The 24,855-nt window shown below is 54.3% G+C and overlaps 1 protein-coding gene across 1 annotated transcript; it reads left to right on the top strand.

The window, feature by feature from the left end:
* The first annotated feature begins 2,594 nt into the window (after positions 1–2,594).
* Positions 2,595–24,201, top strand: LOC122892319 (basic proline-rich protein-like). Its single transcript, XM_044228622.1, has 7 exons — positions 2,595–2,657; positions 4,620–4,764; positions 11,953–12,101; positions 12,377–13,183; positions 14,246–14,286; positions 22,220–22,889; positions 23,455–24,201. Exons 1-7 carry the CDS (start codon positions 2,595–2,597, stop codon positions 24,199–24,201), a joined length of 2,622 nt encoding a protein of 873 aa, XP_044084557.1.
* The last annotated feature ends 654 nt before the right edge of the window (positions 24,202–24,855 follow it).

Raw genomic sequence — 24,855 nt, 5'->3', positions numbered from 1 at the left:
CAGTTGCTGCCAAGAGGGTCAAGGCCTTGGGTGCCAGAGCCTCAGACTTTTGGGGAGAAGGAAGTCCATGTTTGTGCATGGAATGTCCACAGTTTGAAAATATCACATATCCTGGGTTGAACCCAGCCTGCAGACCCCACTCTGCAACCCCTTGCACACCTGAGCTAGTTAGTGCGACACGGAAGAAGGATTCCCAGTGACCCCAGCGCCAGCCCAGTATCTGATGACGAAGCCCCATAGATCTGGAGAGCAGGTGGGAGAGTCAGTCTGCACCCCGCTTAGCCCACATCTCAGGGAAGTCGAGGCCTGAGTGCTCCGGACAACGGGCCGGCTTGCCTCTTTCAGATCAGATCTGGTTCATTGAGCTGATTTGGAGTTAAAATCTCCCCTTAAACCAGGTAATAGAACTATGCCATCCCTAAATCCTCTGAGGAGCCTCTGTGCCCACTCAGGCGGTGCCCGCCAAGTGTGCTGTGCAACAAAGCCACGCAGGGCAGGATGCGGAAAGCAAACTTGAACTTGAACTTTCTTCCTGTCCCAGGTGGTAGAGCAACCTCCAGGTATGAAAACCTGGGTCTGTTGCTGCCCAGTAGGGCCAGATACAGAGAGCCAGGCCTGTACCTGAACCCCAGCACTGCCTCATGCTGCGTGGAGGTGCTGGGAGACTGACCTCGTGTCCCCTGTCTTCAGCTTCCCCCGCACCCTGTGCCTACAGCCCTGGGCTGAGCACTGGGGATCAAGAGGCGGGTCTGACACTGGCTGTACCTTGAGAAGCTGCTGGCTGACTGCCCCGCACAATCTTAGCACCAGGGGAGGTTCTCTGGGCTAACTCCCATCTAGGGAAGGTGTTTCGCGCACAGTGCTTCTGCTGGTGCCCTTGAAGCCTTTGTTGAATGCCCCCAGAGATGAGCAGCTCACCACCTCTCTGGTGGTGTTTCTTGTAGGTACCCCTGAAACTTTACTGTCAGGACCAAGGTCTGAGGCACCTGGTTTTATGGGGAAAATACACACCTGGTAAGAAGGTCCTAAAAAAAATTGGCGAGGTGTTGATTTTAGTCTCCAGAGGGAGCCCTGCAAGGGATGGACGCGTGATTCCCACTTTGTGGGAAATGGCCTATGTAGCAAGGAGAAGACAAGGAGTCGCTGAGTGGGGAAATTAAGCAAACATGGTACAAGAGGCCGGCCGCCTCACTCAGGAAACTGGAGAGCAAAGTCAAGGCATCCAGAGGCCTTGGGTTCCTTTGGCAGGACGGGCTGCATAATTTGCGGAGCGTGGGGCAGAATTAAAACGCGGGGTCCTTATTCAAAACGAGGAAGAGTTTCAAGATGGTGACCACAGAGGATTAAGCTAAGTGTGGGCCCCTCTGAGCACGGGGCCTTCCTGAGCGTGGGCTCTTTGTGGCAGAGAGGTCACAACCCACAAAGCTGGTCGAGCACCTGGCGTGTACCTAAGCTGGGTGCCGAGGCCCAAGGGGACCCACGGGCAGCCCTCTGGAGGGAGCACGACTCCTCTCCTGCACTGGGTGTCTTCCGTCACTGGGGTTGCATGCTAATTCTAGAACACTTCCAGTCCTCACAAAAGAAGAGAAATATTTCCAGTCACCCGTGAAACCACCATAGCCAGTGGGAGCACTTTGCCCATCTTCAAACTTGGGTCTTTTGAAACAAAATCGCCATCTGAGCTTCTTATTAGAATACGTATCATTTTATCTTATGTTTGTTTTACCAAACTTTTTTCACTGCCTCTTCCTAAGTCAGATGCTGCTGTTCTGCCGGTCGATTTTTTTTTTTTTTAAAGATTTTTTATTTATTTGTCAGAGAGGGAGAGAGAGCACAGGCAGACAGAATGGCAGGCAGAGGCAGAGGGAGAAGCAGGCTCCCTGCTGAGCAAGGAGCCCGATGTGGGACTCGATCCCAGGACGCTGGGATCATGACCTGAGCCGAAGGCAGCTGCTTAACCAACTGAGCCACCCAGGCGTCCCCTGCCGGTCGATTTTTAATGGCTAATGTTTCATGGGCACAGCTTTTTAACAATCCCCGTCATTGGACACAGGTGATTCTCCGCTCTGTTATACACAGCTTTGAGGAACGCGTGTGTGCACAAATCTGCACATTTCCGAGGGGAGTGTTTCCAGAAGCTTCCAGAAGCCTTTGGGGTGTCTCTGAAATTTCACCTTGGCCAGGGCCCGAGCTGCCATCCCCCTTGCGGTGGCACTGCTGAGGGGACAGCCCTGCCTGGCATCTTAGTTCTTTTTAGAGAGAACCCAGTCGTCCCGCAGCTGGGACTGCGGGCAGTCGTCCCACTGCCTGGGCGGTGCTGGGCCCCCAGGGCACATGCAGCAACAACTGGTCGCCTTCACGGCCACCGCATGAGGGGCTGGAATCGGCCCCCTTTACAGATGAAGACCCCGGGCCCAGTGACGGGAGACATTGACCCAAGGACTTCCTGCCTGATCTATTGCAAGAAGGACATATTGATGGTAACGAAGCAGAAGATGGCCCCTCTCCGCCCCGAACTGTGGACAGGATTTTGGGGTCTGGGCTGCCTCAGTCACGAAGCCTGAAGGCTGGGGTTGGAATAGATCTTGCTTCGCATGGTGCCCACTCTTGGGCAAGGCTCAGTCAACGGTGGTGTGGAGAAGCAGGAAGAGGAGGAGGTGGGGGAAGGGAGGAGGAGGACAGGGAGGGAGAGCAGAAGCCAGGAGGTGAGGTTCGAGCCCCTTTAGGACAGGAGGGCTCTGCAGGGCATCTGATCCCTGGACGAAGCTTCCTGAGGGCAGGGATGAGGTGTCCTAGCTGCAGCCCAGCACGCACCACCGCCGATGAGCCCCGTGTATGGAGTGACTAGTAGTCAGGCCGCACCCCCAGTCTCCGTCAGAAGCATCTGGACGTGTTGGGGAGGAAGGAAGGTAGTGTTAGTCTCCTACTGCTGCCATAAGAAAGTCCCCTGGTAGGATGCCTCACAGGTTTCAAATTCATTATCCTGCAGTGGTAGAGGCTGGAAGTCTGAAATGACTCAAGGGGCTAAAGTCAAAGGTTTGGTAGGGCTGGTTCCATCACGAGGCTCCCGGAGAGAATCCTTTTCTTGGCCTTTTCCAGCTTCTAGAGGCACCCACTTTCCTTGGCTTCTAGCCCCTTCCTCCATCTTCAAAGAAAGACATTGTATCTCTCTTTCTCTGACCCCTGCTGGGCCAGGGTCTCCATTTTTAAGGGTTTATGTCATTAGATTGGACCCAAGTGGATAATCCACGATGCTGTCCCAGCTCTAGGCCCTTAACTTCGCCCCTACCCCCGCAACCTGGGTTCAGACTGTTCTGGGTTGATGCAGAGGTCCTACTGGCCGCACCCTTCGCCTATGGCAAGGACAAAGGTTCTGGGAGCTCAGGCAGGTCCTCTGCTCAATCAGGAGCTGCTTTTCCTCACCCCAACCCACAGGGTTGGCAGGAAGAGTGGGCACTATTATCCCTATTTTACAGGTGGGCAAACTGAGACCCGGAGTGGCTAGATAAGTTGCTTAAGGCCCTACAGCTGCCAAGAGGCAGGGCTGACCCTCAGTAATGGCTAGACCCTAAATCCAGGTCTCCTCAGGGTCTGCCTCTAGGAATACAGACTTCCTTGGCTCTCACGGAACCCCAGCCCTTGATTTTTTCTGGAAGGGTTGTGGGCCTTCTTGTCCCTTTCCCAGAACAGGCAGGCTGCTCTCATGGACAGAAAGGCCTCAGGACAGCCCCTTGGCAAAGGGGGCACTTGTGTGAGCGTGGGGGGATCTGGGAGCCTCCCCCGGCGGCAGGGCCTCATTGCAGCGTGAGTGTGGGTAGGGTAAAAGTCTGGATGGCAAAAGATGGGTCTGTCTGTCCTGGCTGGAAGGGCTGAAGCTCTCCCTGGTCCTAGCAAGGGCTTGCCAGACGTCTTACAAGGTGCTGACCCGAGCAACGAACAACTCAGAGCTGCTCTGAATAAGGATGGAAGGAAGGGAACGTTCCCAGGGCAGCATCTGAAGCTGGGGTAGCCCTCCAGACACAAAGGCAGGCCCAGGTGTGCACCCCAAGGCCGGGAGTGCACGGAGGGCAGGGGCAGCCTTCCCTCCAGGCCGCCTGCTGGAGCCAGTCCCACCAGGGGCCTGGGCCTGGCACGGGAGGGGTTAAGCTGCTGCGGGCACCTTGGCACATGGAGCTGCCCAGAATGTCCGGCTCTCCACCCCCACGGCTTTTCTTCCTTTTTGCCTTTTTCCTTCTTAATTAATCATACGCTGCTGCCCAATTTAAATATGGAAATGCCCAGGCCCCGGCGATGCAATTGCTCCCGAGGCCAGGCGGGCTGTCCGGCCCCGGCGCGGGGCTCATCGCGGCGTCGCCTCCTGTCTGGGGTGTGTGAAATTATGCGCACAAAAGGCGTCTCCTTATCTGAGTGTGTGAACTAAATAAATAAATAAGGGCTTTTGTTTGTTCGCCGGCTCCCGCACATGACTGTTTTGACTAAACCGCCCGTGTTGTCTGTGCCTTTATGGGCCTCGGGAGAGGGGCCGGGGCGGGGGCGGGGGGCCGCCGGGCATCTGGGCCTCTCCCTCCGCGGGCACCGCCGGGGCCCGCACCCCTCCCCGCACACACCCTCGCCGGAAGGTTCCCCTGCCCGGGCCGGGCTCCCAGCCGCTGGCCCCGTGCCAGGCTCGCCGCCGAGTGCGGGCAGCGAGGTGGGGCGAGCGGAGGCGGCGCCGAGGACGTGGCCGGGCGCCCCGGGCGCTAGCCGGACCCAGGCCCCCGGAAGGTGAGGGCACCCCGGGTGGGCGCAGGGTGGGCACTGGGCGGCGGGGCCCGAGTGGGCCATGGGGGGGGCGGGGGGGGGCTGGAGAGCGGCGCGGGGGGGTGGCGGGGTGGCACAAAGCCGGGCAGTGCCAGGCGACGCCGCCGCTGCCCCGGCCTCCTCCCTCCTCTCTCCCTCCCTGCGGGCCGGCTCGGCGGGGAGGCCGCGCGTGTGCACCGGCCCGGGCCGGCGTGGCCGTGGCGGAGGAAGGCCGCGTGCGCGAGGCGGGGCCCCGGGCTGTCAAGGAGAAAAACATCCCAAGGCCTGCGAATTGCTGCTCTCAGCTTTTTTCTCCCCCTCCTCCTGCTTGAGAGGGAAAAAAAAAAAAAAAAAAAAGCAGCGCTTCCTCTGTAGGCGGATGCAAAAAGGATGCAGACTTTTAACCATCTCCTGCACCCGGGCCCTCCTTGCACTGGGGCCTCGAGGGAGGACGGAATGGGAGGGCGCCCCGCGCCGTTTGCTGGGAGACGTTGGAAAGACAAGGCCGCCTGGGCAGCCCCGGCCAGCAGCTGGGCCACAGGCTGCTCGGGTATGAGGGCTGCAGGCCATGGGGCACGTGGTGGGCCCCACGGGCAGGCCCAGGGGCCTCCGATGCCGCCCTCGCCTGGGCTCGGTGGCTAAAGGGCTTTGTCTCTTGGTTGAGCCAGGGTGTCTCTGCACAGTGCTGGGGGCATCGTGTCTTGGTTTTTCCCTGACTTGGGGCCTTCAGCCATTCTGGGATCCTGGACCTGTCTCATGACTAACTTTCGTGTTTAAAAAAATCTGGAAAGTTTTCTGGCGTCGGGTGGGGGTTTCACACACTGTCCCTTCTGGGCAGGACTTGAGGAGGGGATTCTAGGGTGAGGGAGGTGATCCGCCCCCGGAGAAGCAGCGAGCGGGTGCCCAGTGCAGAAGGAGAATGAGGATGCGAGGCGGGCTGGGTCGCAGGAGCGCGGTGGGACGGGGTTCCGGGAGGCACCGTGCCCGCTGAGGGCCCATCAACGTGTTTTAATTTTAATGTCTTTTAAAATCAGGAGAAAACAATAACTATAATAATAATGAATATATAATGAAGAATTCAGCCTCGATCATATTTGTCTTTATACCAAGGCAGTCATCAAATATCCTGTCTCATATGTAGGGGAGAAAGGGGCAAAGGTGTTAGGGGCCGTGAAAGTCATAAAGGGGCCCTTGGTCGGTCCAGTCTGTCCTGGGACATAGGTCACATGTCTGGCTCCAGGGAGGCCTCCGGGGGCCATCGGGCACCGGGTTCACACAGATAGCTGTGAAGGGGATCCGGGGCCTTGGAGTGTTTGCGTGTTTCTACACACATGTGAGTGTTTATAAAGGATTCTCAGGCACATGAATGTGCGAGACTCGCTTCTGGAAACCGGTGAACACGAGGCTGAGGCCAGATGCGGCCATGAGAGCCCGGTCCGCCTGGTCTCCGGGTGTAGGCTGGTCGCTGGGCCCGGAGCCACCGTGCTTCCTCCCTGCCATTGTCTCCCTGCGAGGAGGAGGCTTCGAGGCCCCTTCCCGGCCTCGCCCAGCCCCGCGCAGTAGACACGGGCTTTGACGTGTTCGCACAGCCGCATTTTTTTAAAAAGTGGAAACCGACAGGTGAAATTCCCTCTAAAAATAAAATTTATTTTATCAAATATATATCCCAAAGTTGTGTATTTCAGTGTGGAATTAATATGAAATTATCAATGAGGTTTCCCCCCCTTTTTTCTGGATCCCGATTCTTTGAATTCCAGATTTTTGTCCTCACATGCGTCTCCATCCGGACGGGCTCCCTGGGTTGCAAAGGCTCAGTGGCCCCACGTGGCATTACAGTGCAGGCCTGCTGTGGGGCAATGCAGGTTGAGCAGGTCCCCATGTCCCCCCATCCCAGAGTTGGGGAGACTGGTTTTTCTGCTTCTTTTTTTTTTTTTTTTTTTTTTAAATGGGTGGCCCTTCTTGGCCCGGGTCAAGGGGCCGAGTCAGGCCCCCAGCATCCCCGAGAGCTGAAAGAATGGGCATTAAGGCCGCAAGCTTCCAGGATGAGGGGGGACTGCTGGAAAGGTTTTCTTCGGCCGGCCGTGCTCCCAGACGCCAGGGGGATGGTACAAAGGGCTGGCTTCAGGGTACAATAGTGGGGCGGTTAGTCACAGTGCCGGGCAGCGGGCAGGCACACAGAGCTCCCTGTGTCTGCGCCTGGCTGGGCTGGGCCCTGCAGCCTGGTTTCCCCTGCTGGTTTCCCATCTCTACCCATGGCCTTTTGTTTGCACCCCTCCCGACTCCCTGATTAACCCCCTGCTCCCCGTTGTCTACCTGGGTGCCCGGCTGGGGCATCCTGACTAAGGTCTGGTTTCCATCAGCCAGCCTGGCCAGAGGCAAGCTCCTTCTCGAAGCAGGGCTCGGGCCTGCATGATTTCACCGGCATCTCTTGGGAGAGACGTGTCGGAACAGCTCCGTCACTGTGGCTAGGCGGCATTTGGGCAGCTGGGGGAGAGGTTTGTGCCCAAGGTATGTAGCCGTGCGTGCCGGTCGCCCCTCAAAGATCCCACCAGTCTTTGAGAGTGCTCCCCATGAAGGGCCGTGCATCGCTGGAAACAATGAAAAGCCAGAAATGAACACCCAAGGAGTGGCTCAGAAGCTGACGCCGGCTCCGCACATCTTAAAGTGAACAGACTGATATAAATATTTTAATCTGGTGCATAGATGATGGATAAGAGAAAATAAATTAGTCATGTCCCAGCCCTGTCTGGGGGCCCTTGGGAAGGAGGACTTCTGTCAGCATTTGTGCCTCAGTGGTAATGACGGAAATCTCCCTCCTGGGTTGCAGTCTTCGCGGCTCCAAGATGGAATTAGCTGTTTGTTGTGATTTGACAGTTAAATTATTAACACGTGGAGAAGGTAACTGCTGTCCCAGAGGTAGAGGGCACGGCGAGCAGTCTCTCTCTTTTTAATTAAAAATTATCTGTGCAGAGATTCTGCGTGTTGGATTTTCTTTGCTAAATTAAAGCGGCATGTGTTTGTATTTATTTTTTTTAAAATATTTTATTTATTTATTTGACAGACAGAGATCACAGGCAGAGAGGTAGGCGTGGGGTAGGGGGAGCAGGCTCCTCGCTGAGCAGAGAGCCCGATATGGGGTTCGATCTTAGGACCCTGAGATCATGACCCGAGCTGAAGGCAGAGGCTTAACCGACTGAGCCACCTAGGTGCCCCTGCATGTGTTTTTATTTTAGAAGGCAGGGATGGTTTGCTGTGCCCTGTGTGAGGAGAAGTGAAAATAAAGGGTCTTGGGAAAATGTGCCCATCTACTCGCAGCTTAAAAATCCCAAGTGCCAGATGTCTTCCCGGGAGGAAATAAATGTCTCCAACTCACTGATCTTACCTGCTGATTACACATGATAATTATTTGTTTTAAATAATTTAATCTTCGGCTGAAACCGGAAGTGTCCTCGGAATGTAAAAAGCCCAGGTTCGCAACACCTCTGTGTTCAAAATCACCACGTGCCAAACCCGGGGCCCGGGCCACTCTCCGACGGCTCGCGGGTCCACAGGCTGCCGCTCGTCCCACGCTGTCTCCCGAAGACAAGAGACGGAAGGCATATGTTCTGCTCACATCATTTTGTCCTGATTTATTTGTAACCAGTTAAGATGATTTTAGCATAAAGAGTGGTGTATCTTACTTGCTTTCCGAGAGCCATTGGATTTTCAAGCTGGAGTAAAATTTTTCCCCCCCAAAATCCAAATTTAGCAGTTGCCTGTTAGAGTAGAAGACAGCATGCTGGTTCGCCTTTTAACTCGCTGTGAAAGAAAGAGACTTAAGATCAAATACATCGGATTCGTAGGTCTGTTCCCATCGGTTGTTATCAAGGGGCCGGAAGGGGCCCCGTTTTAAAAAATAAGACAACAAAATGCATGTTCCCACACGGGCATCATGAGTTCTTCTGGGGGGGACTCTGGCCTCAGAAGTTCCATAGACAGGAACGTGAGTTGTCATCCTACCCGTGTTTTTTCCTTCCCGGGGGCAATGTGGCATTCGGCTCTCCCTGTGACAAAGACAGTCCTTGCCCGGCTGGCGCCCGCACACCTCAGCCAGCTGCGTCCCAGCGCGCCCCATACCTCTCAAGGGATACACAGACTGTGCAAATACCAGTATTTTAAAACAAACCCAAGAAAATCTTCACTAATTGCGGTCCCACCGTGGCCACTGGCACCGCCTCCGGTCACGGGGGGGAAAGGAAAAAATGGAATAACGGGAAACACAGGCGTTCCCCGGGGAGAATGTCTCCCCCGCAGGAAGGCACCAGGACAAGGTGTGGGAACCACTGTGGACACACGGCCGACTCACAGCCTCTGTTCCCGTCCTTGGGCTCGTCGCTTCTCCAAGCCTGTTTCCCAGATTTAAATGGAGAAGAATAGTGTCCGTCCAAGCCCACGGTCAAGGGCTATTGCAGAACTAGAATAAGGCAGCCAATATTTGCACAGCAAAGCTGCCCAGTTTCATTTTCTGTTTGAAAGTGTTTTTCTAAAGGGCCAAGTGCTGGAACCACGTGAATGCCATTATCATCTTAGTCACTTCTCCAGCCTTGTGGGATTATTACTGTTTATGTTAAACTCATACCTGTTTAACAGTAATTTGTTTCATTCTGGTGATGAATTAGATCTGCTTGACTTACAATTAATACGGTGTTATCAGTGATACAATCCTTTTCTGAGTTTGTAGGCAATATACGCTCATCACGTGAAACTGGGAAAATGCAGGAAAATGCCCATAAGGGAGAAATTGTTCATCCCTGTCCCCCCTGCAGCTCGGTCACATTTCCAGGATTGCTCTCCAGGCTTTCTTCGCGGCCACCGTGTCAGTTCCTGGGGGCACCTATTTTCGGAGGAACTCGGGGAGTTCTCTGCCATGGCCTCCAGTTCTTTCCAGGCTGCTCTCCTTCAGGGGCAACTCCTCCCTGGCCCACAGGTCGCTTCCTTCAGGCAGGCCCCCGTGCAGGCCTCGGTGTTTGGGGAGAAGACCTCAGGCTGCACGGCCCCCAGGCTTTGTCCCCCACCGTTCTGGGAGCCAAGTCAGGGCAGGCCAGACAGACGGCCAATACGGCGCCATGGCAGAGCCCGGGCTGACTCAGGGTGTCGGAGGAAAGGGGCAGGGGCCCCAGACGCGGCCCCTTGCAAGGCCCAGGCCGCGGAGATGGGGGAGAGCCGGGCTAGACCTTCTCCGTGCAGGACAGGGCAAGGGGGCGGGAGGACAGAAGCAGCTGGGAGAAGGGGTGAAAAAGCAGGCCCGAGTTCTGGATTCTCGGCAAAAGAAGCTGCTGGAGCCAAATCACTTCTTAGACACACAAAGTTTTGTCAGAACTATTGAGATAATGTTTCCAAGGTGTTCAGCTTTATGGTCCTGACTTAAACCCACCACACAGTGGGGGGTTCGTGCCAAGCAGCTGGGTAGGCAGATATGGGCCAGCCCTTCAGCGCAAGGGCACCATTGCCAAACGCCGTGTCGCAATCCGGTATGTGCCTCGGCTGGTCCCACAAATCCGTCAGGCCTCCGGCGGGGGCACAAACTGATTCCCGTCTTGCTTTCTGGGGTAACTGTGATCTAGGGGAATTCTAAGATTTCCACGTTCGTTTCTGATGGGACAAATGGAGCGTATGAGGTTGGCCTGAATGCCCCTTAGAAGAATGCACCCTTCGACACCCTAATAGCGGATCATTAGAGATCGATTCATAACCCACATGGCAGACAGACTTCGCAGGCAAGGCCACTGGTTGGCCGGGTTAGATACAGCAGAGTAATATTAGCAAGAAATGAAATTTGGAATAATGGGGGACGGTGTCCGTAGATTATCATGTAACAAAATAATGGAATAGTATGTCCCTGTTACAATGCTGTTGACAAAGAGTTTGTAAGGGCTTGGGTACCAACAGATACAACATTTCACATACAGTAAATATGGATGTAAGTGATGTAATTGTATGCACATGTTTACTGCTGGGAAGGAAATACAACAGCATGCTCCTTCTGAATAATGGCATATCGTTGAATTTTCCTTTTTCTGTGTATTTTACATCTGAATTATTTGCATTTTATGTTTACTGTGTAAATGATCTCTATCTTAAATATCTATCTTTAAATTACTCAGGCTTTGGACCTTGCTGTCCCTTTTCTAAACACATGGTATTTTTATAAGCAGAAAAGAAAAATGTTTTAAAGGCTTGTGAGTAGAAGTATAGACAAATGGCGTATTCTCCTTCAGTAGTTATGGATAGATGGTATGTAGCAGAAATATTCGTTAGACCAACAGATATGTATAGTAAGTAAATATTATTCATTTCTTATGAAAGATTTATACCTTGATAGTTTATTAATCAAACACTACATGCGTTTACTAACCAAACATGTACGTTTACACAACCAGGGCATAAAAAACTCAATTCAGATTTTGTGTGAACTTAAGAAGAAATATTTTTGCCCCCTCAGCAATAGCATTGGAAAGGGAAAAAAGGGCATTCTTGTTCTTCTTGGATACGTGGTCCCATACTTGGTCTAACCACCTATGGTTAGACCCTGTTCTTGATTGCGGGGTTGATGTTTACTGCCTCTACTGCTTGGCAATTTTAAAGGTTCTTCAAGTTCCTATCTGGAGAAGCATATAGATTTTGGGTTCATAATGCCAGATGATAAACTGTGGTCTTTGGCGGGAAACCTTGGTTTACTTATACTCATTATTTGTCTTTGAAAAAAGAAAGAAAACACATTTCTCCACACCCACCCCCCCCCCCCCGCCCCGGCTGTACTTTGGCAGGACTTTCCTATCACAAAATATTATTCTGCAATCTTAAGACACCTGCTGATTGACAGCTGGAGATGCATGGGAACATCTCGTGTCAAGACAGGAGGGGAGGATTTTCTTTTTTAACTACAATGCTACAGGATTTTGTGATGTGGAAAAATCAGTCCATGTTTCCATCTAAAATACTGTATCTTCCAAGCAAGTGTCATTTTTTTCCCCCGTAAAATGAATTTCCAGGATCAGCTGCGATGGGAAAGGCAGAATCTTTAAAACGCAGGGGTCTGGGAAATAATGCGATGCCCCCCCCAACCCCCGCCGGCTTAAAGGGCCCCGTGGGGCGCACTCGGAGCCACCCTGAGCGGGCTGCCACGTGGCGCAGGGGAGCCCAGACCTGCGGGGACCCGCGAGGACGCGCCGGCCTTCCCCCGAGTCCCCCTCCAGGCCCTGGGCCGGCCCCGGGCCCGCGCTCCTGCCCCCCAAGGCGGGGCCTGGCGGGCGCAGCCTCAGTTTCCCCGGCTGTCTCTGCGGGTGGGGACGCGGGCGGGAAGGGGTCTGCACGCGCTAGGCCCGGCCGGCCTGGGAGGCGCCCGGCTGGGAGGTCCCGCCGGCCTCCGGGGCGCGACCCTCTAATCCGCTTTAGCCAATATATTGTGCGCTTTACTTCGGCAAAGTAAACAGGGCGGGCGAACAAAGTGGCGGCCGCCGGCCCGCGACTCCCTGACCCCGGGGTCGCGCCCTTTGTTCGCCCTCAGTGGGGCCGTCCCACCGCCTGCCGCGGCTAATTGGGGCGCGTGCCGCCGCAGCCGCCGCCGCGGACCCCGGCCCCTGCTCGGACCCGGACGCGGACCCGGAGGCGGACCCCAGACCCCGGCCCCTGCTCGGACCCGGACCCGGACCCGGAGGCGGACCCCAGACCCCGGGCCCTGCTCGGACGCGGACCCGGAGGCGGACCCCAGATCCCGGCCCCTGGCTGGGACCCGGACGCGGACGCGGACCCCAGACCCCGGGCCCTGCTCGGACCCGGACCCGGAGGCGGACCCCAGATCCCGGCCCCTGGCTGGGGCCCGGACGCCGACCCGGACCCCAGACCCCGGGCCCTGGCTTGGCCGGGAACTCGGACCCAGACCCGCACGCGGACTGAGACCTCGACCCGGACCGCTGCGCGGCTCAGGACTTGGGCCCGGGACCCCGGCTTGGACCCCGATCTCTGCCCTTCGCAGACCCGACCGCGGACTCCGACTCCGACTCCAGGCCTCGGTTCGGACCCCGGACCCCGTCCTGCCCCCTACGGACCCGATGCCCGGCTCGGGGAGACCCAGCCGCAGGCTCGGACTTCAGGCTGGGCTCTGCGCGGGATGCGGACCGCAGGCCCCAGGCCCCAGGCCCCAGCCCCGCTGCCGCACAGCCCCGCCCGGGCCCCTCCAGGACCCTGCCCTAGGTCCTGCGCCGCGAGCCCCGGGGCTGCCTGGTGGAGGCGCTCGCGGGCCTTCCCGCCGCCACCGGAGCTGCTGCAGGCACAACCCTGTCCCTGCCCAGCCCGGACTCTGGCACCCCTGGGGCTGCATGAGACTAGCCCCGGCTGGCGGATGAGCCTGGTCCGCGGACAGACCGTAGGCAGCCACCACGGCCGCGCGCGCACCTGTCCCCTGGGGGGAAGGACCTCAGGACCCCAACAGGAGGCACCTCTAGGCAGGGCCCTTAAGGCTGGGTGGTGGTGCAGAGAAGAGAGGTTCACTGGACCCTGTTTTTCTTTCTTGCTCTTTATTTCTGCGGGGAATCCGGCAGATGGGAAAGAAAAGGAAATCCAGGGAAGCAGAATTCTGAGTCCCAAGTGAGGGAAAACAGGGACCTTCAGACCCCGCTCTGGCTCAGGGGCTCTGTCCGGCTCCAGGCCTCACAGCCTCTCTGGGGTCTGCGGACAGCTCTAGGGAGGGCTGGGGATGAGAACATGTTAGTAAGGCCGTGGTGGCTGAAGTCGGGCCTTGGCCATTCTGTGTCCTCTGTGTTCTTTGTTTTTCCCTCAAATCCTGGCTAAGGTTATACTTTTTACCCCAAAAAGCTTTTGTGACGAAGCTCCTTGTAACTCTTTTTTTTTTTTTTTTTTTTTTTTTAAGATTTTGGTGTTTTTTAAAAAGGACTTTCTCCTGTAGTCAGGTGCAGAAAGGAAAGAGGAAGGAGTCTTGGAAGGCTTTGCTTTGAAGACGAGCCTGGTGATCTCTAGTTCTCGTTTGCCCCACTCCTCATGAATCCCATAGCTGCATTCGCTCACCTTTGTTAGGGAGCCTCTTTTAAATGTTACTTGTGTTTCTGAGCGTGCTGTCTGTGGGGTGGAACGTCCTAACACGGAGTCCGGCTTCGGGAAAGTATGGTGTCCTGGAGCCGTGGGCCATTCCCTTCTGCTGGGAGGACGGAGCGGGGCTGGGGGCGAGCGGGCAGCCAGGCCAGCACTGGGTACGTTTCCATATGTGGTGCCGATCTCTGCCGGAGAGGGAAGGGCCCTGGAGTCGTGCCCTCATGGCTCACCGTCCCTAGTGCTATTTCCTAGAGGACCTGGTCTCCTCATTCACTGTCCCTTCCTCATTGTCGGTCCCCCACCGCCACAGTCCCTACCTGTCCTTTCTCTGCTCTGACGAGTAATTAGTTCATCTGATCCGCTATGTGTGCCCCTGCAGAATGCGGATGTCTGGACCTGGGCCCCGGGCCAGCCCTCCCGGTAAGAACTGCCACGGGGAGCCTCTCCACAGGCAGCCAGGTGTCAGTGGTCCTTGCTGCTGTGTGACTTAGAGATTTTCCCTGGCCGTCCTGGTCACCTGCTTGGTCTTTTATACTAAAACGACTGGCATGGGCCTGCCGGCTTCAGAGAAGGCAGAAAGCAGGGGGAAGGCTCAGGTGAGGCTCAGAGCCACCCTGGCTGTGTGGCTGGGGAGATCCTGCTCTCGGGGTGCTGCCCCCCACATCCCCCCAGTAGGAAGGGTGGTGGACAGAGAGCATCACAGCTCCTGAGCTCAGGCGAGGCTGCTTGGTCCTCCCGACCAAGGCGGACTCTGGCGGCCCCAGCGGCAAACCTGTGTCTACTATTTTACACAGGACATAGACTCATCCCAGCCCAGACTTGAGGGGGAAATCAGGATGCACCTGGCTGGGAAGGGTGGACGCCTCAGATGACCGAATCTGGCTGCAGGGGTGGGGGACCGCCAGAGCTGGCCAGCTTAAAGCAGTTCTGGGACCCAGATTTCAATGAGGCTCTGTTCTTCCTGGGAATGGTTCGTACCTATAAAATAAACCTGTGTGTGTATGAGTAGGAAGAGGTGGGTGGTGATGTATAGGAAGAAAGAAAGAAAAAGCAAGCAAGCAAGGCAAAATATCAAAGTGGCATGTGTGGGTTAGGGTCCCAGGCCAAGTCACTGTTCCACCCACGTGGGCCTCAGTTTCCCTGGCTTATAGGGAGGCATCATCATTTTGGTTGCGTCTTCCTCTCGGGCTGTGAGATCCCGTGAGACAGAGACAGGGGAAACACTGAGTAAATTAGGACGCGTTTGTGGTACGCACTTGAGGAGCTCTCCTTATTAGCACAGGAAGAACCCTTTACTACAAGGCTGCTGATTCGTGATGGAAATTCCTAGCGACTCCTGCGGTACCTGGCCCGGACCATGTGCTCTGGCTCTTTCTGTTGCCCTGAATAGTATGGAAACCCTCTGCATCAGCCAGACGAAGGACGTGGGGGCCAAGCGTGGGGAGCAACTGAGCAAGATAAAGAGCGTCCTTGTCCCCTTAAGGCTTCTGGACAGGACACGGAGATGGCCCCCAATTTCGGGGATTGGCTTTGACGGTTTGGAGACCTTCCTCCTTCTGACATGGATGCCCGAGAGCCCTGAATGTTGATCCCAGAGTCTAAGCCCAGACTGTATCTGCGGCCATGCCCAGCCTAGCTAGGGTAAGGGTCTGCGGGGCCCAAACCCCGGCCCAACCCGCAAAACATGACTTTCTCTCAGAGGAATCCAGCCCCTGTGTCTCCCAGAGCTGCCGGCCCTTGCCTCACTCCCCAACACGGGCTATGCCGCTTTTGTCCTAATGACAAAGAATGAGGTCAGCTTGGTTTGCCTTCCACAAATCACCATTTATTCCAGGCAAAGACTTTTCTGTATCTGAGATCGGCCCTTGTTATCTACAGCAGGTTGTGTTTTCGCTGGCTTTGGGTGTTCGCACATGTATAATTAGAGAGGAAGGGGCCCAAAGTGAATGCGGGGACAGCCGGCCTGTTGCCTGGTTTAGGGGCTCTCCAGCAGGACCTCGGATCAGCTCCAAGCCGTAGGGCGGCAAAACTTGTATTCCTACATACACATACACATGTGTGTACACACACACACACAGAGAGAGACAAGTGTGCGTGCACACGCGCGCACACAAGTATCCCAGGATATCCTCGTGTTGTTAACATTTAATGTTCTAATTTTAAATTTTGAGGCACCAACTGGCTGTTTTAAGAGGCTCATTCAGCCTGTCTGCCTTGGAGCTGTTTTATTTACAAGTCTTTGCGTGGCGTCAAAGGGCTCTGTGTTTCTTGCAGACTGTGTTCGGGAGGTTGAGTGTTTTGGTTTTGGGCCGCAGCTGGTTAGTTTTTCCAAATCTGTAGATCCAGGTGTGTGTCGAGAAGGTTTTTGTTTTTTGGTTTTTGTTTTTTTTCCCCCCAGTGAGAGAAGTTTCCCAGTAAGCCTCGGAGCCCTCCTAGAAGTTTCCGGCATTCTAGGTGTGAGAGACTGTCAATTTCAGGTTGTCGATGTGGGGGAAGGAAGCGGCCGTCACTCCTAGATGAGACGGTGCAGAAGGGGCCACCTTGGAAGCGTAGCCAGTCTAGAATACAGAGTTGAAAAACTGGTTAATGGGAAGATATTAGCCAAGGCTCGAGTTTTGAAGATGATTAAAAATCACTTCCTGGGAGTCTCATGGAGAGCCAAGCCTGTGCACTTCTCTCTTAATTTTGAAATAGATTCTTTTAAAATACAAGTTCCTCGTGTGAAAATTATGTCGACTCTTATTTGCAAATTCCAGGCCACCCCTTACCCGATGGTTTACACTACCCCTTTCTCTTCGTTAAAAGAAATAAACTTCGTGTCCTTTTAATATGAAGAATTTCACCGAATGTTGCTCTGTAAATAGCAGGAAACAAAACAGAGCAACAGCATCGGCTCTGTTTTTGAGTATTTTCCTTTGCAGCCATTAAATATTATCTTGTCCTTCAGTGATAAATTTACCTAAAACACTTCTTGACTTTTTGTAGAAAGGGCATACATGCAAAATCCTGCTTTACCCTTGTCTCCGTGTTAACCAGAACTAAAAGCTACAATATTTAGGCACATTCAGGAAAATGAAACTGTATTATATACAAGGCAAATTACTTGCCTCTGTGGTGTGAAATCATATTAGATTTTAAGAAAATAAAACGGGAGTATTTCGGTAAGACCACCATGGTCAAATCGGAAACAACTTGAAATTGTCCCCTAAAAATTCCCTCATTCTGCATGTGATTACTTCGCAGGCAGCTTGGGTTCTTTGCAGTCATTTTAAAGAACAGATCTGTGAAATCTTGATTTTAAAAAAACATTCCTGCTGTCCTTTGCAATTTAACAATGAGCCTTTTGAGTTCTAAATCAGGATTTATTTCCTTTCTTTTCTTCTTTATTCTAAGGGCTTATAATCTACCTAGCTCACTGAGAAACTGTATGGCTAAGAAATGATGCTAAAGTTCTCGTTTCATCTGGGGGGAAGAAAACAATTGAGCTGACTTTCAGCAGTATTTAAAAAAAATTTTTAAATAAACATGACAGTTTCTCAAGTTTAAAATTGCTTTAAATGTATAATGGCAAAGTCTGCTTAGATGTGATTCAAAAAGACGATGTAGTTATTGAAATAATGGCTATTTCAGGCTCCATATAAAGGATTGATATGATGCAAAAATATTTCAAATAAATCAAGGCTTTTCAACACGTGAAATGAAGGCATTCCTTGGATATTTGGGGAGAGAAATTCTATTCAGATTTTCTGATGTTTTTCATTTTCATGGAAGTTGGTAACTGTCTACCAGAAACTGTTAAATTCCAAATTCCAATCTGCCTTTAATTGCTAATACACATTTGCTATAGGTGGCAGGCTAAATTCTTTAGAAAGTGTCGGTTTCCTAATTGGTGATGATTCCATTGGAGGGACTACAGAATTGTACAACTGCAATAAATTCAGTGTCCACTTCTTGTCAAGAGTTAATTTTGATTTTTAAAAACTTTATTTTCTTCTGTGCTTTTTCTCATTCTTTATGTCATGCCGAGGACCTCACTTTGCCATTTGATGGATGCATGGATGACCAGGGGTATTGGTCTGTCATCCTTAATTCATTTTTTTCTGATTTGTGTTGTTACTACTTGGGAATGAAAAAGATTCACTTGATTCTTGATCTGTAAGGAGAAATTTTTGATGCCGGTACGTATGTATTATATACAGTATATTCACATATATAGACGTATATGGGACCGAACACACATTTATTGCAGACTTTTGGTCGTTTTAGGCTCTCCTTTTATTTGAAAAAAAATATTTAACCTCTTAAGAGTGCTTTCAGCATTGTTAGATTTTTTAAAAAATATACGTATGCAGGTAACACATCATGAAAGGTGAATGTGTGGACTTTGCGAGTGTGTTAAATTTGACAAAACAGCTGCCCACGTGTTTCTGAACAGGCATGTGAATATGCGGGCATGTGAATATGCAGGTGAATATGTATAATATATACAGGCATGGGAATATGCGGGAGTTACTACCCATCAGTTAGGAGGGAGCGTGGGGCGTGCTATTCATCGTCGTTGGGGCAGACACATGAAGTCTGTTCCATATATATGTGGATATATTTGTATTTTAGGAAAGAAGACACAGAAATGGTCTGCCAGCATGCTGGCTTTTTTTTTTTTTTTTTTTTTTCTTTTTTTCCTGGGGAGAGGCGGGCGGCTGCTAGTGTAGATTTCTGCCCTCTGTTTTCTTCTTCAAACATGCTTGTCCTATAGCTAGAGTTTTATTTCGGTTGTTAGTGAACTATGCCAAGGTTGACACAAAATGGGGTGAACGAAAGCAAAGGATTTTGAAAATGCTTCGTTACGTTTGCAAGGAAGGAATCCTTTCTGTGGGGCTGCTTGCACTTCCTTCCCCAGCCCGAGACCCTCACTCGATGATCTTTCCCTCGGTTTACCTGTAGCTACACTAGCAGGCTTCTTTGCCCTGGCATCTCCATAAGAAAAAAAAAAATGCTTACCCAAGGTAAATTGATGCCAGTGAGTTTGTGCACAAATCATTGAGCGTGCAATTAAAGCCTGCATAAAGTAGGGGTACACATTATTATGAAATAGATAGAAATGGAATTCCAAACCTGCAGGCTACTTTGAGATAAGAGAAACAACAACAACACACACACACACAAAAAGAAAAAAGAAAGAAAAAAAAGAAAAAAAATGTTAAAGCTTGTTTGCCTTTCCACGCCGCACCCTTAGCCTCCAGTAGCTCCTCAAAAGGGCACATTGTCTGGGATGACTGAAGAAGGGGCATCTCACCCAGGAACCACCACGCTCTGACAATCTCAAGCTTATTGGGCCAGCTTTGAAAATATCATTATTCTTGAGTGTGCAAGCTGGATGTTCAAAACCCAAGTGAAAATGTAAGTTTTCAGTCACACGCATCCTGCTTGCTTTAATTAGATTAAACACATCTGTTTACGAAGTCCTTGGAATGCCTTGGATACTGACATTTTTTAACCATTAAAAGTCACGGTGTTGGGAAAAGAGACAGTGAACTGGAATGCCCGTGGCCTTCCTAGGCTGGTGTGAGGCCAGAGGCTGAGCCGGGGACACCGGGGCTCAGGGGCAGAGCAGGAAGTCGCCAGCTGCATTCCCATTAGGCAGATCTGGGGAGAAATCAGGAAAAAATAACTGTATAAGGCCAATAGTGTAAACATCCTGCTATATCGAGAGCCTTCCTAGGACTTATTTTTTTGAGCATCTGACCTTAGGCGTGGTATGGCCCACAGGCACAGACCAAGTTCTCCCAGGAAGGCTGTCCATCGATAACACTCACCAACAACATAAATCTTCTAGGTTTCTTTTTTGATAATTTGAGCACATTTTAAAAAATGATTTACTTTGAAAAATGTAATTTTATAGCAAGTTGGAAAAAGACTTGAAAAAACCAATCTAAATAATGCCCGGTGAAATTACCAGAGAGCTATTATTTTCCTTGAATAAAGCGGAATTTGATTTCTGAATTCACAACCAAATTATATGTAAATCCTTGCCAAGTACAGAGGGGATAAAAAAAAATTGTGCGTTCTCAAATATTGTTCTGACTCATCCAACTTCTTGTTTTACCAAATAAAAATTGGGAGGAGGAAAATGGCATTAAATTAACTTATTACTGTGTGCAGAGAACGAAAAAAATCAGCTAATAAAAAGGTTAGCAAGTTGGTATGATTATACAATGATTTCAGGTGAAAATTACAAAGCTGATATGCTAACGTTTGCTTATTGCCTTCAGTAATGATACAGTTGTCAAATTTGTATTTTGCCAAAGGAACAAAAGTTTTAAGTGGCATAAGGTAAGATCATCTCTTTCTCTTTGTGGCTTTTTAAATTCAGTGTTTTAATCCACCAATTTAATCACAAGATATATATCACATTAGTTATAATATTTATAGTGTTTAGGGAAGAGAGTATAAATAGATTACAGTGTGTGTGCGCGCGCGTTTGTGAACGTTATCGCAAAGGTATGCACAACTTCAGGGTTTACCCTTGGGAGCAGTTTTGTGTGAAAATATATTTATTTTCAAAATCCCGGTTCGATCATTAACCGTGCTTGCTCATTATTTTGGAAAAACAAGGTTTGGTATTAAAAGGGCCCGAGACAGTGTGTTTAGATGCCTGCATTCAGCCCGTCCCTGAAAGCATTTTGTAGTTCTGGAGTCCCCAAAGTTGCTAAGCCACAGAATGTCTAATGTGTTTTTTGAAGCAGTTGAACCATGCAGTAGAGATGAGTGGACGGGGTGGGGGGTGTGTGTAATGGCCATTGGTGCTCGGGTTCTTCCTCGGTGTGGAAAGAAGGCTCTGGACGGCTCTTTGGGACCGCCCGGCACATACTCAGCTTGTAGCAACCTGTTCTCTTACCCTGCAGCCCAGGTTGGGACTGGGCACTGTAATAGGGAAGAAAATTATAAAGGACTGTGCTAGACAGGAGACACTGTCCTTCTGCTGTATTGCTAGAACATGGGCACGGCATTCCTGCGTCTCAAACCGCTACAAGGGTGTCCATTTCTGAGGAAGGAGGAACACAGAATTCCTAGGCTTCCAGCTCTGGACCCCCACAGTCCTCAGGTCTGGGAGGGCCACCCTGGATCTTCCCCGGGAAAAGAGTGAAACCCACCCCATTGTGAAGTCACCCCTGCTTGGGCTCTCTCTGCTCTGCCTGTCGTCAGCAGCTGTGAAAAGTGAAAGTTGGTCAGCGTTTCAGTGAGAAGATGAGCCGGAAAGCATTTCATAAAACTCCATTTTCTCATAGGAGTAAGAAAAGCCGTCCCTAGAAAGAGGCTACACTCAGAGCCTAACACCCAGCAAAACCATTTTGGAAGATTCCTCAATATGTCCTGGACATTTCCCCTCCCCCAGGAAACCATGTTTGTCATGGGGGGGGCGGGGGGTGTCCAGCCACAATTCAAGGCCAAGATCAAAGGGGTCTAGAGAACTTCTAAGCTGGGTCGGTGGTCAGCTCAGGCCTTGGCAAGGCTGCTCCAGCCGCCCCAGCCCAGCCCTGCCTCGGGCAGCCAGTTCCCCCTTTCTGGGCAGTCCAATCCAATATGGGATGGAGTTTCCTGGGAAGCAGGGCACACGAGGAACTTTTGAATGCACCAATGGCATAAAAAGTATATATATTTTTATGACAACGAGCAAGTTTCAATTGGTTGACAGAAATGGCGAGATGTGACGTCAAGGGACACTGGTTAGAATGCCAAGGCCGGCTGTGGGGGGGGGGTGCGGGAGACAGGCACAGAGAGACATTGGGATGGGGCCCAAGAGGCCTTGTTCCTCTTGGGCCCCCGTTGCGGGCGTCCGGGGACAGCCAGGTCCATCTGGCTCTGAAAGAGGTTCATGCCCGGACAGGGAGAGGGGGTCTGAGTATAGTGACCCGGTGTTGTCCCCAAGCGTCAGAGGGCCAGGCCGGACTCTCTGCGGGGAAATCACTCAGGCGGCAGGAAAAAAGCTGCTGGGGCCTCCTTGGCATTATAACCAGAGGCGGGACCCTGGAGCCCGGCCTGTCGAGACCCCCCCCCCCGGAGGGGGCGCGGAAAGGAGCCATGCGGTCCCGGGGTGTTGCAGTGTAGTCGCCTCCAGGAGGCAAGCTGAGGCCTAGAACCCCCCGCAGCTCCTCCGCCCTAGGCTAGCGGAGCAGGAAGTTGTTTCTGCGGGGAAGGAAGAGCGAGCTCCAAGCTGGGCAGCGGCCCTGGGCACGGTGCCCCCGCCATCCCACGCCTTCCCGGCACCCTGAGGGCACCCCTCCTCCGCCAGGCACCTTGCGCACCCCCTCCATCTCTGGGCTCTGTGCGCTGCCCCTCTCCACTTCACCAGATCCCGTGCACCCCGCCCCCCACCACACCTGGCACCGCGCCCCTCCCTCCGCCGGACGGGCGCTGTCAGCAAAGCCGCCGCGGGGTCGCCTGGCACGCACCCTGCCCTGGGGGAAGGCCGCCGCCGCCGTCGACCCCGAGCCCTGGCCCGGGACTTTGTCCAGAGCTCCGGGGCACACGCCGGCCCCTGCAGTGCCGAGCCGGCCACCCTAGCGGCCGTCCGCGGCGCGCCCGGGTCTGCGCGCAGGCCGGAGACCGTCGGTCCGCCCCGGGTCCCTGAGCGGGGCCAGAGCCTGCGCGCGCGCCCCTCCTGCCCGCAATCATGGCAGCCGGCGCCTCGGAACGCAGCCGCCGAGCGCGCTCCGGCAGCAGCCTCCGTGCCAGGGCGGCCGGGCGAGCAGGGACCAGGGCTCGCGCCCGCCCGCCCCCGCAGCCGCGCGGCCCCGGGACGCGATGCTGGAGGCCGATGGGGGTCCTCGCGGCGCGGTGCCCCCTGGCCGCGCCGGCAGGCGGGCGGGGCAGCGGGCCGGGGGCGCGCGGCGGGGAGCGCCGGGGGTGGCGTGCCCGCGGGGGCGCGCACGCGGGCCTGCGGGGCGAGGCGCGGGGTTCGGGCGGCGAATCCGCTGCTCGAGCCGCCCGCCCCGCCCGCGCGCGCCGGCCCCCGGAGGAGGGTGCGCGGCGGAGGGGGGTGGTGGGAGTCGGGGAGGGGCCGCGGCCCGTCCTCGCCCGCAGCGGGCACGGCCGGGGGCCCCCCGAGGCTTCGTTGGTATTCCGGGCACAGCCGAAGCCTTGACCTCCCCGCGGAACAGAGGCGCCCGGACCCGCGGGCACGGCCCCTGTCCTCGGGAGGTCTCTCCTGGCTGCGGGGCCCGTAGGCGCCTTGCTTCCCCCACCCCCACCTCCCCGTCTCCTCCTCTCCGGGTCCCCCGTACCCCCTCCCCCGCCCCGATCCGGCGGCGAAGGGGTGGGCAGGGAAACGCGCTCTCTGGGACAGGTGCCAACTCCGAGACAAAAGACATAAAATAGGCGGCAACGTGGGAAGCGCGGCCGGCGCGCTCGGGCGGGGACGGAGGCGCCGCGGGGGCCGCATCCTCGGTGCCGACCGGGGAAAGTTTGGGAAGTCGCCGCGGCGGCTTCGCAGCGGCGGGGGACGCGCGGGCCGGGCCGCCCTCCGCGCCGCGCTCGCCCTCTCCGCGCCGCTGCTGAATAATTCATGGCGCGGCCGCCGGCCATTAGCATGCACCGGGCGCGCGGCGCGTCTGTGCCAAGCCGCCGCCGCCGCATTCGGCGCCCGGGCCGCGCCAGACGAGCGGCCGCGCGGCAGCCGGGCCCGCGCTGTCCCCGCGCCCGCCCGGCGGCGCCCATTGTGCCCGGGCCGCGCCGCGGGGCCGCCCCGAGCCCGCCCGCAGCCCTCAGCGCGCCCGACGGCCGGGCTTTGCAAGTTGCGGCCCGCGCCTCCCGCCGGCCCGGGAAGCACGTGAACTTGGAGAAAGTCGCGGGGCGCGCCGGCCCGGACCTCCGCGGCAGGGCGTGGGCGTCCCCGGCCCGGCGCGCTTTCGTTTTCGTCGGGGACAAAGGTCCCCCGAGGCGCTAGTCGCGGACGCGGAGACCGGGTGCTGTCCGCCGCTCCTCGGAGAGGTCCGGCGGCTCCGTACGGGCAAGCCGGGGTCAGAAGAGGAGGAGCGGCGCGGTGCGGGACATGGGCGCTGGGGCCTGGCCGTGCGCCTCGCCCGGCCGTCTCTCCGTCCCGGAGCCGTCCCGCCCTGCGAAGAGTTGCGGGAGATGGCACCGCGCTGCGCTCTGCGGTTTACACGCGCAAGGAGGGAAGCGTTTCGGACCAGGACTCAGACCCGTGGCCCAGGGCCTGTGCGGTGCAGGCACGAGAGCGCAGCGCCGGCCGCGTCCCCGCGCGCTCCTCCGCCAAGGGCAGGGCAGTCGACCTGCGTGTCCCGGGTCACCATCGGGTTCCGGGGAGACTCCTGAGGATGGTAAGTGCATTTCTCACTTTCACTACTTAGTGAGTATTTAAATATTAATGAAGGGATTTCTAAGAAGAGCCTGTAGAGCAGGCAGGCCTTCCGCAGACCCGGGAGGCTGCTCTTGAACCGGCGGCCCGTCCAGCTTGGCAAGAACTCCGCGGCCGTCGTTAAAATTCAGGAACTTGTTATTTGTGAAATACGGTTTCTGATCTCAGGTGTGCGGACCGTTTGCCAGACAGAATCTTGTCGGACACAGGAATAGCCAGAGCAGCTATCTTCACCAGAATAGAAAAAAGAGAGAAAGCAAGCATCTGTTTTTAGGGGCGATGTGTTTGGAAGGGTGATCTGGAAGCAGCAATCCCTCTTTGAAAAATTGACATCTTTCATTCCTTTCCTAAGCCAGCCAAAGCGCCAATTTTTTTTTTTTTTAATTTTTTTTTCCCCTGCTGGTCAAGCATTTATGGAGAGCGGGCTTCAGGGGCTGCAGTCAAGCGTTGGTGGCCACTGGGCCGGTGAGTGAAAGGCCCTTGTGTGGAGGCTCTTGTTTATGGTGGCATAAAATGAAAAACAACTCATAACTTTTCGTAATAAATCCCCCTTTATAGGCGGCTCACACACAGGCCCAGCCGGCGGCCCTGGGGAGTTTGTGGGGAGGAAG

This window comes from Neovison vison, chromosome 12 (genome assembly GCF_020171115.1).
Source record: "Neovison vison isolate M4711 chromosome 12, ASM_NN_V1, whole genome shotgun sequence".
NCBI lineage: Eukaryota > Metazoa > Chordata > Mammalia > Carnivora > Mustelidae > Neogale > Neogale vison.
Note: the sequence above shows the minus strand (reverse complement) of the source record. Positions and strands in the feature narration are given on the sequence as shown.